Source organism: Phacochoerus africanus, chromosome 2, assembly GCF_016906955.1.
Source record: "Phacochoerus africanus isolate WHEZ1 chromosome 2, ROS_Pafr_v1, whole genome shotgun sequence".
NCBI classification, from domain to species: domain Eukaryota; kingdom Metazoa; phylum Chordata; class Mammalia; order Artiodactyla; family Suidae; genus Phacochoerus; species Phacochoerus africanus.
In genome coordinates, this window is record NC_062545.1 from 238,220,522 (window position 1) to 238,236,462 (window position 15,941).

Below are 15,941 nucleotides of genomic sequence, written 5' to 3' on the forward strand. Positions count from 1 at the left end.
TAATAGGAGCTTCATTATTATTTGAGTTAGTGAAAAAATACACTAATACCTGAGCTACCAAGTTATGAGCCTCTAAGGTATATATTATGTCATATTCATTTCTCCATTCTTGGGAGTGCCTTGCACAAAATAGTTCTCAGGAAATATCTTTTGAATGGTTATTAAATGAAGGAATGTTCTTGAATTAGCTGGATTCTTATCAGTTCAGCAGTTTTGTTTATGTGGTATTTTTGCTAAGACATTGTCAATGAAGTTAGATATAACACACCCTCATTTCTTCAGGCTGAAGCAGAAATCCTTCCTGATTTAAACACTTTATTTTTTTTCCGTTTTTAGAAATGATGCTTAGGGGGAAATCTGGCAGACACAGGAAGCGTGATTAGCAAAGCTCCTTCCTGATGAACCGAAAGCTGAGCTTGAGTTTGATCCCCTCCCTTTCCTCAGTGACCAGAGCTCACAGTGATAATGCTTTGGGAGCCCTAGTCTGTTCAGTAGGACTGTATTTGTTGGGCAGAAAAGCAGAGTATTTGAAATTTGAATGATGCCAGAAATCTAGGATATACTTCTGGGGTAAGACATAGTGAAAAGCACAGATGTGAAGGGCTAAAGAATCATGGAGTACACTTTTTACAGACTGCCTCTGAAGCCTGGGAGCTCAGTTGTGACAGCAGTGGCCTTAGTTCTCAGTTTTTGTCAAGAGTAACAAAATTGAGTATATATTTGCTAAGTGTGAGGTTATCTGCTCTTCTTGGGTCTGACTAGTTCTTATAATAAGCAAGCAACATCTGGGATTTGTAGCAACAACCAATTTGTTTCTTCCTTCCTATAGAAAGAAAGCAGAGTAAAGCTTTAGAAACTAAGGACCAATAAACTCCATTACAATATGAATGTGCCTTAAGAACCATGGAACGTCTGCAAGGGCTTTGAAAGCCTCAGGATGGCAGGAAGCTCCCTCAGAATGAGCTGTGTCCTACCACTGCAGGCCTTTCTGATGGGGAAGCTGTGCCCTCTAGGGTGGGTCTGACAGAGCTGATTTCCTTTCTGCTGGTTCAGTCCAAATGGAAAGATCTGGCTGGAAGATTCATAGTCTGACAGTGGAGGGAGGGCATAGCACTGGAAATGATGGGGATTCTCAGTTTTTCAGGCAATAGGAATAGAGCAGGAGGAGTATTGAAGGTTACTCTGTAATTTTCTCTCATAGCTTCAGAGGGTTTCAGATTATTTATTCTAATAATTTATAATAAATAAATAAATTTATATTTATAAATAAATAGTAGTTCCCACTGTGGCGAATTGGTTTAGGAATCCTGTCTTGCTGTAGCTGTGGCATAAGCTGAAGCTGTCATGTGGATTTGATTCCTGACCCAGGAACTTCCATATGGATGGGTGTGGCCAAAAAAGAAAAAAAAATTTTTTTTAATAAATAAAATAGGAGTTTCCATTGTGGCCCAGCAGTTTAAGAACCGGACATAGTGTCTGTGAGGATGACGGTTCGATCCCTGGCCTCGCTCAGGGAAGGGAAGGGAAAAAATAAAAATGTATTATAACTGTTTTACCTCCCTCACTTTTTCCCACTGAAGCTAATAGAATATAGGGCCTAGTGAATTGACAGGCAGAGGAATATGGTTAGAGATTTAATATTGGCCACATAGATGATCCAAAAAGGAATACCGGGCCATTGGAACTAATCATTGCAATTGGAACTGGACTGTGAGGATAAGCCTTACTATCATATGACTCACTGAGCAAGTAGGAGTAAGATTAAGAAGGGTTTATGGCCCCAGAGAGACCTTCATCACAAAGAGCTGAACTACTCAGTGTGAATCTGCATTAGGCTAGGAATAACAGCGCATTTTATTCTTTTATCTCAATTCACCTGTTTCATTCTACTCCATCTCTCATTCAACTCTCAAATCTCAAATTTTGAATGATATTAAGGATTTAGTATTAACTTTTTAAGTGATAAGGTACTGTTTCAATAAGGTCATTTAAAGATATATATTAAACTATATATATAATTTTATCTGTATACAAATCAAATTATATAATGTAAGAAATTTGCTTAAACAGGAGTTCCCGTCGTGGCGCAGTGGTTAACGAATTCGACTAGGAACCATGAGGTTGCGGGTTCGGTCCCTGCCCTTGCTCAGTGGGTTAACGATCCGGCGTTGCCGTGAGCTGTGGTGTAGGTTGCAGACGCGGCTTGGATCCTGTGTTGCTACGGCTCTGGCGTAGGCCAGTGGCTACAGCTCCGATTCAACCCCTAGCCTGGGAACCTCCATATGCCGCTGGAGCGGCCCAAGAAATAGCAACAACAACAATGACAATAACAACAACAACAACAACAAAAAAGACAAAAAAAAAAAGAAATTTGCTTAAACAAAAGAGAGGACAGAGGAAGAGGTGGTTTGGGATAAAATAAAACTGGCCATGAACTGGTAATTGGTGAATCTTGGTAATGGGTACATGAGGGTTCCTTGTAGTATTTATATATCTTAATATGTGTTTGAAATTTTTCATAATAAGAGGTTTTTTTTAATCTCATTTTCTGAGAATGGTCTCAATTAGACCTGTTCCTCCTGCCTTCATACTCCTATCTTCAAAGACTTTCTATCAGTGACTCAAATATGAGATTTCCAGTCTTCTAGCAGTGGGATGGGTTGCTTTGAACAATTCATACCGTGACAAAGGACACAAGTTTGAAGACCACTGAGTAGACAGGAAATGATTCACAGTAACATCATACATGTCTTCTCTAGAGGAATGTGGGTATATTATGCTGATGGAACATAAAATTGTACAACCACTTTGGAAAGCATATGGTTGTTTCTTAGAGTAAAATATAAATTTACTGTAGGACCCAGCAATTCCATTCCTAGGTATTTAGAAAGAAAGTGAAAGCCTATATACATGCAAAGTCTTGTACAATATGTTCAGTGCAGCTTTGTAAGCAGCTAAAAACTAGAAACAATCCAAATACACAATAAAAGATAAATTAGTAAACAAATTTTGAAGTATTCATATAATGGAATACTACTCAGCAATAGAAAGAAATGAGCAATTGGTAGATGCAAAAACATGGATGAATCCCAAAATAATTATGCTGAGTGAAAGAAGTCAAAGACTATATGCTATATGTTTGATTTATATAAAATTCTTTTTTACATTTTTCCCAGTTTTGATAAGCTGTAATTGACATATAACATTGTATAAGTTTAAGATATATCACAAAATGGTTTGATAAATATTGTGAAATTATTACCACAATAAGGTTCATTAACCTATCACCTCATAAAGTTAAACTTTGTAAGACCTTTTTTTTTTTTTTTTTGCTATTTCTTGGGCCGCTCCCGCGGCATATGGAAGTTCCCAGGCTAGGGGTCCAATCGGAGCTGTAGCCGCTGGCCTACGCCAGAGCCACAGCAACACGGGATCCGAGCCACGTCTGCAACCTACATCACAGCTCACGGCAACGCCGGATCGTTAACCCACTGAGCAAGGGCAGGGACCGAACCCGCAACCTCATGGTTCCTAGTCAGATTCGTTAACCACTGCGCCACTACGGGAACTCCTGTAAGAGCTTTTAAGATCTATTCTCTTAGCATCTTTAAATACACAAGATTGTTAACTGTAGTCACCATGCAGTACATTAGATCCCCAACACTGATTCATCTTATAACTGCAAGTTTGTACCATCTTCGCACATTCTCCCTCACCTACATTTAGCCCTTGGAAACCACCAATCTGCTCTGTTTTTATGAGTTTAGTTTTTTTAGATTCCACATGTAAGTGAGATCATACAGTATTTGTCTTCCTCCATATGACTAATTTCACTTAGTGTAATGACCTCAAAGTTGATCCATGTTGTCATAAATGACAAGATTTCCTTCTTTTATAGCTAAATAATATTGCATTATAGTGTGTGTGTGTGTGTATCACATTTTCTTTATCCACTCATCTGTCAATACTTAGGTTGTTTCCATATTTTGGCTGTTGTAATAGTGCTGCAGTGAACATGGGGCTGCAGATATCTCTTCAAGATGATTTGATTTCCTTTGGATATATACCAAGAAGTTTATCATATGATAGTTCTATTTTTAATTTTCTGAGGAGCCTCCATACTGTTTTGCCAAGTGGCTGTACCCACCAACATACCACATAATGATTTGTGATGTTGAGTATCTTTTCATGTACCTATTGGCCATTTGAATATCTTCTTTGGGAAGATGGCTGTCAGAACCTTTGCTTATTTTTTAAGTGAATTATTTGGTTTTTTGCTATTGAGTTTTTGAGTTACTTATATATTTGGATGTTAACTCCTTATCAGATATGTGGTTTGCAGATATCTTCTCCTATTTTATAGACTGCCTTTTTATTTTGTTTATGTTGCCATACAGAAACTTTTTAGTTTGATATAATCCCCCTTGTTCATTTCTGCTTTTGTTGCTTGTGCTTTGGTATCATAGCCAAAAAATCATTGCTAAGACTGATGTCAAAGAACTTTTTGTCTTTGTTTTCTTCTATGAGTTTTTCTAGGAGTTTTTATGGTGTCAGGTCCTACATTTAAGTCTTTAATTCATTTTAAGTTAATTTTTGTGAGTGGTATAAGGGTCCAGATTCATACTTTTACATGTGAATATCCAGTTTTCTAAATACCATTTTGCCTCCGTTGTCAAGCATTTGTTGACTCTTTGTGCATGAGTTTATTTCTGGGCTCTTGATTCTGTTACATTTGTCTCTATGTCTGTTTTTATGCCAGTACCATTCTGCTTTTTCATACTGTTTTGATTACTATAGCTTTGTAATATGGTTTGGAATCAGGAATCAGTAGCATCCACCCTACTTCTTTCTCAAGATTGCTTTGGTTATTTGTGGTCCTTTGTGGTTATGTAGACGTTTTAGGATTTTTTTTTTTTTCTATTTCTGTTAAAACGCCACTGGAATCTTGATAGGGATTGCATTGAATCTATAGATAGTTTGGGTAGTATGGACATTTTAACAATGCTAACTCTTCCAATCTGTGAACACTGGATATATTTCCACTTATTTGTCTTCATTTCCTTTCATTAATGTCTAAATCCCACTCGATTATGGTGTATGATCCTTTTAGTAATGCTGTTGAATTTGGTTTGCTATTGGGAAGTTTTGCATGTATATTCATAGGAATATTGGCCTGTGGTTTTCTTTTCTTGTACTGTCCTTTTCTGGCTTTGACACTAGAGAAATGCTAGCCTTGTTAAAAAAAAAAAAAAAAACTTGGGGGTATTACCCTTTCTTCCCCACATTCTTTTCCAAACATAGGTCTCAAATTTGTCTTATTTCTTTGCATCCTTTACTCCTCCATGACCTTCTCTCTCAATTTAATGGCAAAAAAAAAAAAAAATTTGAGGTTATCTGGAACAATAATCTTATTTGGGTTAGAAGGTACTTAATCTGAACATTGTCTCCAGGCTGATTCACTTTATTCATTCGCAAATAAATATTGGACCTTGTTTGCTTAAGATCTCAATCTTATCTTTTTTTTTCCTCTTTTGTATCTAAAAGTAATAGACTTTTCCAGTCCTTTGATAGCCTAAGTTTCACTCTGTTCCTTTTCATTTCTGCTTGTAAATTGGCCAGTTATTCCCCTAATTCAACTCTTTCTTTTGTCAGAGTTAACAAACACATTAATATTCTAATTCTTTCCAACCACTTGCCTTAGAGCTCTAGGCTCAAGGCACATGGTCCATCTTCCAGTTTTACGAAATTCTTTACTGTTAACCTGATTGCCATATTGTCAGCCTTTTTATCAGTTTCCTTACCACCCACCCACACTAAACAGCTAAGCCAATGCCACACATTTTATATTTTTGAAACGTAGCCCCTCGGTTCCGTAAGGGAGTAATCAAGTGCTTGGGTTCTAGAACTGGTTCAAAACTTGTCTCTCCTAGTTAGTAGCTAAGCGACTAGGCAAATTACTTTTCCAGTCTTAATATCAAGTTCTTTTTCTATTATTAAAAGAGGAATGTTATAAATATTAAATTAATATATGTAAAGTACTTAAAACAGTCCCTGGCACTTAATAAATATTTGACATATTTTAGTTACTATTATCTCCTGTCCAAATCCCAAGGATGGCTCCTGTGGGCTTTCTTTTCTGTTCTGTGTACTACTGTACAGTCTCTGAGCTTCAGGGACCCCTGCTCTCCAAGAAAAGAGAGAAGCTTTGTTGAGAGATCAGACTCCAAACAGTAGAAGTGCTGCAGTGTCTTGGATGAAATATTAATTTAATTCTTTTTTTGATTTCTAGATTTTCCTGTTTTTAGGCAGCATGTGTTTTATCCTAGCCATTGGACATTGCATTTGGGAGAATAAGAAAGGCTACTACTTCCAGGATTTTCTGCCATGGAAAGAATATGTCTCTTCCTCAGTTGTCTCTGCCACTCTCATATTCTGGTCCTACTTCATTATCCTCAACACCATGGTGCCCATTTCCCTCTACGTCAGGTAGGCTTTGTTTTTGGGGGGTGGGTTTTTTTTTGTTTTTTTTTTGGGGGGGGGGGCTTGCTTTTTAGGCTAGGGGTCTAATTGGAGCTGCAGCCACCAGCCTACACCACAGCCACAGCAACTGGGGATCCGAGCCTCATCTGCAACCTACACCACAGCTCACGGCAACGCCAGATCCTTAACCCACTGAGCGAGGTCAGGGATCGAACCCACAACCTCATGGTTCCTAGTCAGATTCATTTCCGCTGCACCACAACAGGAACTCCAGGTAGGCTTTTTTGATCACAGAGGGAGGACCTGACTTCATACTTCCTACTTAATTCCCCAACTAAAGTGTGAACTTTCAGAAAGCATAGAGTCTGTGCTCTTTAACCCTTCGCTTTCAACAGTAACTGGTGAACAAAGCACTCTGAAATATTTAGAGATTGCATAAATGCTTTCCATATCCAGAATACTGTACTAGATACTAGGTAGGTTATACAAAAAGAAAATTATCCCTGCCCTCAAATAGTTTATTATGTACATGACTAAACAAGACATACAGATGCACAAAATAATTAGAAAAAATGCACACAAATTTGGTGATGCTAATGTATAATCTAGACAGCCCCTAGTTTGTCAGTGAGATAGATTCCAAACATTCATTTGTAAATCAATTAAATCAGAACTCAGAGTGCATTTTCCCGCAGAAACAGTATGACAAATGGTAGATAGGTGTAATTGTGACTTAAGTTCTGGTTCCTAAAAGTTGGATAAGATGAAGGATGTTTCCTCCCCCTTTTCATGAACACCTTTGACAAAAATCTGAGTATAGGTAAAATAAGTCTTTACTGTACTCTAATCTCCTTTTCTATGCTCAGCATTCCCTTTCACATACGTGCCCAAACACATTTTTTTGCATCCTACACTTGTGGCATCCCAACCCCCAAAGTATCCTGTATAACTAAATTATCTTCCTAATTTAATAAATATTTATTGAACACCTACTATGTGCCAAGTACTATATTAGGTCCCAGAGAAAAAAATCATGAGTAATAAGACAGCCTTTCTTCTAGATAAGCTTAAAACATAGCCATGGAAACAGATATCTACGTAAATAATTATGCTACAGTACGAAAATGATGTAATAGGAGTTCCTGTCGTGGCTCAGTGGTTAACGAATCCAACTAGAAACCATGAGGTTGCAGGTTCGATCCCTGGCCTTGCTCAGTGGGTTAAAGATCTGGCATTGCTGTGAGCTGTGGTGTATGTTGCAGCCTCGGCTCGGATTCCGCATTGCTGTGGCTCTGGCGTAGTCCGGCAGCTATAGCTCCGATCAGACCCCTAGCCTGGGACCCTCCATATGCTGCGGGAGTGGCCCAAGAAATGGCAAAAAAGACAAAACAAAACAAAACAGAAAAAAAAAAGAAAAATGATGTAATAGGAGTTCCCATTGTAGCTCAGCAGAAACAAGTCTGACCAGCATCCATATGGACACAGATTCAATCCCTGACCTCGCTCAGTAGGTTAAGGATCCAGTGTTACCGTGAGCTGTGGTGTAGGTCGCACATGTGTCTCAGATCCCATATTGCTATGGTTGTGGTGTAGGCTGTCAGCTATAGCTCCTATTCGACCCCTAGCCTGGGAACCTCCCTATGCTGCGGGTGCAGCCCTAAAAAGACAAATAATAACAATAATGTAATAGAAATATATATATGAATGTTATGGGAGCCTAGAAAAGAAGTGTGTTGGGTCTGCCTGGAGAAGCTTAGGGATTTACAGAAATGGTAATAATCATCAAACTGATATTTGAGAAAAGAGTAGAGTTTATCAAGCAGAAAGTGGGAGAAAAGAATACTGCAAGCAGAAAAACCAGCATAGGAGTTCCCATCATGCACGGCAGAAAAGAATCCAACTAGGAACCATGAAGTTGCGGGTTTGATCCCTGGCCTCACTCAGTGGGTTAAAGATCCAGCATTGTCGTGAGCTTTGGTGTAAGTTGTAGATGCACCTTGGATCTGGCATTGCTGTGGCTGTGGTGTAGGTCGGCAGCTACAGCTCCAGTGAGACCCCTAGCCTGGGAAAGACAAAAAGAAAGAAAGAAAGAAAGAGAGAGAGAGAGAGGAAGGAAGGAAGGAAGGAAGGAAGGAAGGAAGGAAGGAAGGAAGGAAGAAAGAAAGAAGGAAAGAAAGAAAGAAAGAAAAGAAAGAAAGAAGGAAAGAAGGAAAGAAAGAAAGAAGGAAAGAAAAACAGCATATACAAAGTTTTGGAGGTTTTTAAAAGCTTGATCTGGTCATAGAACGGTGACCAGATTAAGGTATTGAGTGGTAATTTAGGATCAGATCCAAAAGAGCCCTGGATGCTAGGCCAAGGAGTTTGGGTTTTATCCTAAAAATAGTAAAGACCTTTCTAAAGAGGGAAAGGTTTAGGGTTAGGGTTAGGGTTAGAGGTTTTTAAAAACTTGATCTGGTCATAGAATGGTGACCAGATTAAGGTATTGAGTGGTAATTTAGGATCAGATCCAGAAGAGCCCTGGATGCTAGGCCAAGGAGTTTGGGTTTTATCCTAAAAATAGCAAAGACCTTTCTAAGGAGAGAAATAATGTGATTAAATGTCTGGGTTTAGAGAGGTTGCTATGGTGACTAGTATGGTTAAGGAAGGGAGGGGTCAAGACTCAAAACATAAAGACTAATAAAGTCAATTATGTCGGTCTGAGTACTTCCTCCCTCACCTCAAACAAAAAAAATCCATGTCACTCAAGGCAGCTGTTGCAGACAGGGATTACTAATGAAGCAGTCTAATAAACAAACATACACTAAATATGAATGGTGATAAGAAGGAGGCTGCTTAAAAGTCTTCACTGTTCTAAAGTGAAGATGTTTTATTAACCATAAAGAATCTATAATGCATGATATTTGGAAAAGAAGAGGAATGTGGTAAAGGCAAGTGGGAAAATTCAGTTAAAATGGGGAGGAGACTATTATGGGGAAATGCTACCCACAGGGATGCTGGGTCTGCCTAGAAATGTATCAGTGTCAGTTCCTGTAAGCTGTTTCTGAGTCTCACAGATCTTTCCCTTCCTCTTCAGAAACAAAGAAGTGCTGTTTCAAGTTTCTCTTTCTTGCTCACCAACAGATTTACATAACAGCAGCAATAATCCTCTAATTAAGCCTAGGCAGCCCTTTATAAATTAATTCTTAACTCGGTCAGGCCTTGCATTATTGCAGAATTTCAAACTTTTTGGAAGAAAGAGTGTAAAGGGAGGAGTATGCCTCAGCACAGTTCGTAAAGTATATCTGGTAATCAAGTAAAGCCTTGAATGATAATAGTCAAAGTCAGAATTACAGTGGGTTGGCTGGTAGGAAGTGTTGTCCAAGACTGTAGGTTCCAAGGAAGATATTCTAACTTTCTGTTCCACCACAGGACTGGCAAGAAGGAAACCAGAATGATTAATTTGTTTGCCCTGTTCTGACCCAGGACCCTTCTTTTCTTGCTTTCTCCTTAGTGTTGAGATAATAAGATTGGGCAACAGTTTTTATATCAACTGGGATCAGAAGATGTTTTACAAACCAAAGAACACTCCAGCACGGGCTCGCACCACCACTCTGAATGAGGAGCTCGGCCAGGTCACATATGTGTTCTCCGACAAAACAGGGACCTTGACTCAGAACATCATGATTTTCAACAAGTGTTCTATTAATGGGAAATTCTATGGTATGTATATCTTCCTGCTTTCCCTGAGTCCTAGGAAATTTTTACTTTGCACTGTTCTCAATAATAATCTTTTTTCATTTTGGGGGGGTTTTGTTTTGTTTTGTTTTGTTTTTGTCTTTTTAGGGCCACACCTCATGGCATATGGAGGTTCCCAGGCTAGGGGTCTAATCGGAGCTGCAGCCGCCAGCCTACACCACAGCCACAGCAACTCAGGATCTGAGGCTCATCTTCGACCTACTACACCACAGCTCATGGCAATGCTGGATCCTTAACCCACTGAGCGAGGCCAGGAATCGAACCTGCACCCTCATGGTTCCTAGTCGGATTTGTTTCCACTGCGCCACGATGGGAACTCATCAATAATAATCTACTTCAAATTGGCACAACATTGTTAACCAACTATACCTTAAGAAAAAAAAATTTTAAAGAATAATCTATCTCCAAATCTACATATATACCTCTAAATTCACATTTACTTCTTATTCTCAAAACCTTCTCTGTTCACAAAACAAAGATCACTTAGCCCATTAGGTTCTAGCCACAAAGCTGCAATCTGTTGTGCTAGACATTGGAAATACTAAGATGTGTAAGACTTAATTTCTGTCCTCAAGAAATTCCCAATGTCTTAAGAATGTCAGTTACTCTCACATTAAATCAGATAGCACAACCAGCATATTACCAAAGCTACTAATCTCTTGATTCCCAATTCAGACCAATAAACAGCTCAGAAAGAAGTCATCACAGGGTTTTATTCATAGTTTGGTCAGCGTCTCCCATGGCTGGTTATTCATTTATTTCCTGCATCAAGCATCAACTTGTTTTTATGTTTTTATGATAGTGTTAAGTCCTCATATATGTGCACTACCTGGCTAAGGAAGGCAATCACATCTAAAAAGCTAGAACATGTTGGATGTTCTGGGATGATGAAAAAGCTTTGAAACTAGGAAGATGTGGTAGTTGCAAAACATTGTGAATGCTCCAGTTGCCCCTGAATTGCACATTTTAAAATGGTTAATGGTATGTTTGTTATGTGAGTTTCACCTCAGTTAAAAAATTAGGGAGTGACGTTGTGGCTTAGCAGGTTAAGAATTCGACTAGCATCCATGAGGATTCAGGTTTGATTCCTGGCCTCACTTAGTGGGTTAAGGATCTGGCATTGCCACAAGCTGCAGCATAGGTCAAGATGTGCTGGATCGGAGTTCCCATCGTGGCGCAGTGGTTAACGAATCTGACTAGGAGCCATGACATTGCGGGTTCAATCCCTGGCCTTGCTCAGTGGGTTAAGGATCCGGCATTGCCATGAGCTGTGGTGTAGGTCGCAGATGCGGCTTGGATCTCGAGTTGCTGTGGCTCTGGCGTAGGCCGGCAGCTACAGCTCCGATTAGGCCCCTAGCCTGGGAACTTCCATATGCCACAGGAGCGGCCCTAGAAAAGGCAAAAAGACAAAAAAAATAAAAATTAAAAAAACGAAAAAATGTAAAAGATGTGCCAGATCTGGGGTTGCTATAGCTGTGGCATAGGCTGCAGCTGTAGCTCCAGTTCCACCCCTAGCCTGGGAACTTCCATTTGCCGCAGGTGTGGTCCTAAAAAGAAAAAAGAAAAGAAAAAAATTTAAATTTTAAATTTAAATTTTTATTTAAAAAAAGCTAGAGCACTCTAATATTTTCAGTTACCCCTGCCAAACAAGTTTTCACATGCATAAACTCCAAAAGCTTATTTTTGGATGGATGATTTGAGAGAGGATCTTAATTTTCTTACTCATTGTAAGACCTCACCATACACTGTGTAAGATTGAAAGGGGTCATGGGTGTTTTTGTGCTTGGCTTCCGACTGTCTTCCACTCCTATTCTGTCTGTACTAGCTACTGGCCAAGAATCCTAAATATTCCAGCACTGCTTTCACACCTCATCTAGGTAACTTTTCTGATTGAAGGGCTTTCTGAGGTATGACGTCTCATAGCCTCCAGCCTCACTTCAGTCACACTTAAGGAGAAGAGTTGTGGCCCAAGCAGCATTATTCTTACCATTGGCTTAGGGAAAGGAGTTTAGGTGGCCTGAGGGGATTCAAGGAGCTTGACTACAAGTCTAAGATGATATAATTAGATGAAATAAGCTTTTAAAATCCTCCTTTAAATTACCATATCACTCAGTAATTCCATTCCCAGGAATACTATATATACCCCCAAAAAATGAAAACAGGGATTCATCAGATAGATATATGCCAGTGTTCATAGAAACAATCCATGTGTCCATGAACAGATGAATGGATAAATTGTAGTATATCCATGGAATGGAATACTCAAGCATAAAAAGTTACGACGTTCTGACACATGCTACAGCATGGATGATTCTTGAAAATGTTATGCTAAGTGAAATAAGCCAGACACAATAGGGACATATTGTCTCATTCTATTGATACGAAATCTAAACCTAGAATAGGCAAATTCTTTGAGGCAGAAAGTAGGTTAGAGGTTAGCAGGGCTGGGAATAGGGAGGGGTAGGGAGTTTCTGTTTAGGATGCTGAAAAAGTTTTGGAAGTATATAATGGTGATTGTTGCAAAACATTGTGAATGTTATTAACGCCACTAAACTGTACACTAAAAATTAGTTAAAATGACACATTTTATGCTACACTTATTTTGCATAATAAAAAGAAATGTAAACCTTTCTTTAAAACCCTTGTCAAGTGTGCACTCTGTTTCTTTACCAACAGGTGATGTCTATGACAAGAATGGACAGAGGGTAGAAGTCTCGGAGGTGAGTGATTATAGCTCCCTGTGAAATGCATGTGTTAGCTGAGTGAGGCTGTGTGCACAGTAGCATGTTTAACACATACTGAGCTTCCCTTAGCCCCTGAAATATTACAGCTATGATTGGCCCCATAATATCAGAAAGTATTATCTAAATGACCTATGTTATTTGATTTCTATTTTACAGTGATAGTAGATTTATTGTTTTTTATTCTTTTTAAAAAATAATCTGTACTCACAATTTAAAAGAATGCCAAACAATATAGAAATATATGAAGAAGAAAGTTAAAATCATTCAATCTCACTTATATAACCAGTGTAAAATTTGGGGATATATATACTTTTAGATGCTTTTCATGTGTATATATAAGACATATACAAATAGACATCTAAATCTGGCAGGTGATAGGTAGCTAGGTAGGTAGGTAGATAGGGAGGGAGGGAGGAAGGAAGGAGAGAAGGAGGGGGAAGGAGGGAAGGAAGGGGGGAATCATAGCATCCATACTATTTTCAGCCCCCTTTTATTCACTTGACACTATATTGTAACCCTCCTTCCAGTCAGTATATTTAGGTCTCCATCGTCATTTTGAATGAGGGTCATATCTAATTGTGTTGATGTATCTTAATTGATTTTGATTTACCTGATCCCCTATTCTTTTGAGGCGGGGGGCTACACCTGTCACATATGCAAGTTCTTGGGTCAGGGACTGAATCCAAGCCGCAGTTGTGACCTACACCACAGCTGCAGTAACACCAGATCCTTAACCCACTGTGGCACAGCAGGAACTCCCCAATCCTCTATTTTATTGTTTTCTTTTGCTATTATAAATAGCATTATGGTAAGCATCAGGGTACATACATTTTAATCTCCTTTTCTGATAATTATTCCCTTAGAATAAAGTCCTGAGAGTAAAATTAGTTGGTCAAAGGATGGTTAGATTTTTTTAATGCATTTAATATTGCCATATTGGGAGTTCTCATAGTGACTCAGAAATGAGTCTGACTAGTATCCATGAGGACACAGGTTCGATCCCTGGCCTCACTTAGTGGGTTAAGAATCCAGTGTTGTCATGAGCTATGGTGCAGGTTGCCAACACAGCCTGGATCTAGCGTTGCTGTGGCTGTGGTGTAGGCCTGTGTTGACAGCTCAGATTCGACCCCTAGCATGGGAACTTCCATATGCCGTGGTGTGGCCCTAAAAAGATAAAAAAAAAAAAAAAAAAGATATTGCCATATTGCCCTCCAAATAGACTACATCAATTTATAATTTCACAAAAAAAATATGAGAATTCTTTTTTTCCTATATCTTTAAGGACATAAATGTTTTAATCTTTAGGAATTAATTGGTGAAAATGTCTTATTTAATTTACCTTTCTTTGATTACTAATCATGTTTAATCTTTTTTATGTACTTATTTTACTTCCTCTTCCCAATCACTTTATTGCCCATTTACACTCATTTTGTGAATCTCCTGTTCATATTCTTTGCCCTTTCTTTTTCTTATTTGAAATTACTCTTTATATAGTAAAAATACCAACTTTTCCTTAGTCTAGCACGTTATAATTATTTTTCCATTTTTGTCTTTCAGCTTTTGTTTATATTTTTTTCTGTTTAGAAAGTCTTTGATTTATGTAATCAAATTTATCCCAGTCAACTATAAAAATATCTTCCTTTTCATTCTTCCTATCTCTAGCTGGTTCACTTTTACTCTTTGCTCTAATATTGCATGTCAGCTTTTGTTTATGGATTTTTATTTTAAGCATCCCTCCATAGGACTTCTTTTATTACGTTCAAGGTACTCCTCACCCTATCTGTTTCCTATTAGAACCAATTCCAAACCCTAAGCCAATTGACTTATGTACCAAAGCACTAACTCCACCTCCCAACTACTACCTCACCCCTATCCATCCAAAAAGATTAGAAATGGGAAATAAAATCCGTATTTGCCTTAAATCCTCTTCCAGGGACTCTGCTAATGACTTTGGAAATATAAACAAAGATATAGCTTCTAGGGAGTAAATTGTTACCCTGGAGTTTCTTTTCTCTTCCTCTTCCTTCCACTACTGATTGACCATAACACCTTTTCCACTGGACCACTAGAATCTTTGTTGTCTTGTAAACAAACTTGCCTACAGCCTTATCTCTTCATAAAAATGCTTTCTTCTCCCTGCCTTGATTGAAAAATGAGTTTCCCTGAGAGTATCCCAGAAGCCAGAAGAAATCAGGTATGGTGACAGTCAAGTAAAATGGTTCAAAATTAAGTCTGTGAACAAGAAGTCTGTACTGAAGCCTTCTTGTGCAGTATTTCTCTCTAGCCCCCTGTGGGTAAAGTAGGAATAGTGCAACGCAGTGATGTCATTGTATCTAACTCCCTTCCCAGCTTCTCAAATCAGGCAGAGGACAAGACTTTTTCCAGAAATCATTTACTAATAGAGAACAGTTATCCTCTCATATCCTCGGGTTTGATTATCATGGATTTGGGACTTGGAAGAATAGAGCCTAAAGATGGCCATTGATCATTCAGAATAGGTAAATTCAAAAGGGGGCAAAAAGAGACTGCCAAGCAGTGGTCAGCTTGTCTCCTGTGGGATGGATCTTTTCCAAGTGAATGGATAGTCCAGGTCAGAGTGCCATAGACCTTAGAAACCAGCACAGAGTCTCCTTCATTTATCTTCCTTTTCTCATTCTCCTGAGAGTTCTCATCATGTCCCACAAACTGTCCCCCAGTTGACCTTCCATAAAGTTTCAAGCTGCTATTGAGAAGTTTGTTCTGGCTTATGTGTGCTTATGTGTTCCAGAAAACAGAAAAGGTCGACTTCTCCTACAACAAACTGGCTGATCCTAAGTTTTCATTTTATGACAAGACTTTAGTGGAAGCAGTGAAAAGGGGAGATCACTGGGTACACCTGTTTTTCCTCTCACTCTCATTGTGTCATACTGTGATACCAGAAGAGAAGGTAGAAGGTGAGAGGGGTCTGTGGCCTCATGGACTGAGAATATGTCATAGTGTCTA

General features: G+C 38.8%; 1 protein-coding gene across 1 annotated transcript in view; it reads left to right on the plus strand.

Moving 5' to 3' along the window:
* LOC125120834 (phospholipid-transporting ATPase FetA-like) overlaps positions 1-15,941 on the plus strand; it is a 97,611-nt gene that overhangs the window by 58,365 nt on the left and 23,305 nt on the right. Inside the window, exons 11-14 of the mRNA XM_047769243.1 lie at positions 6,290-6,486; positions 9,971-10,179; positions 12,892-12,935; positions 15,727-15,892. Of these exons, the coding sequence (XP_047625199.1) occupies positions 6,290-6,486; positions 9,971-10,179; positions 12,892-12,935; positions 15,727-15,892 (616 nt within the window). The remainder of the gene's footprint in view (positions 1-6,289; positions 6,487-9,970; positions 10,180-12,891; positions 12,936-15,726; positions 15,893-15,941) is intronic.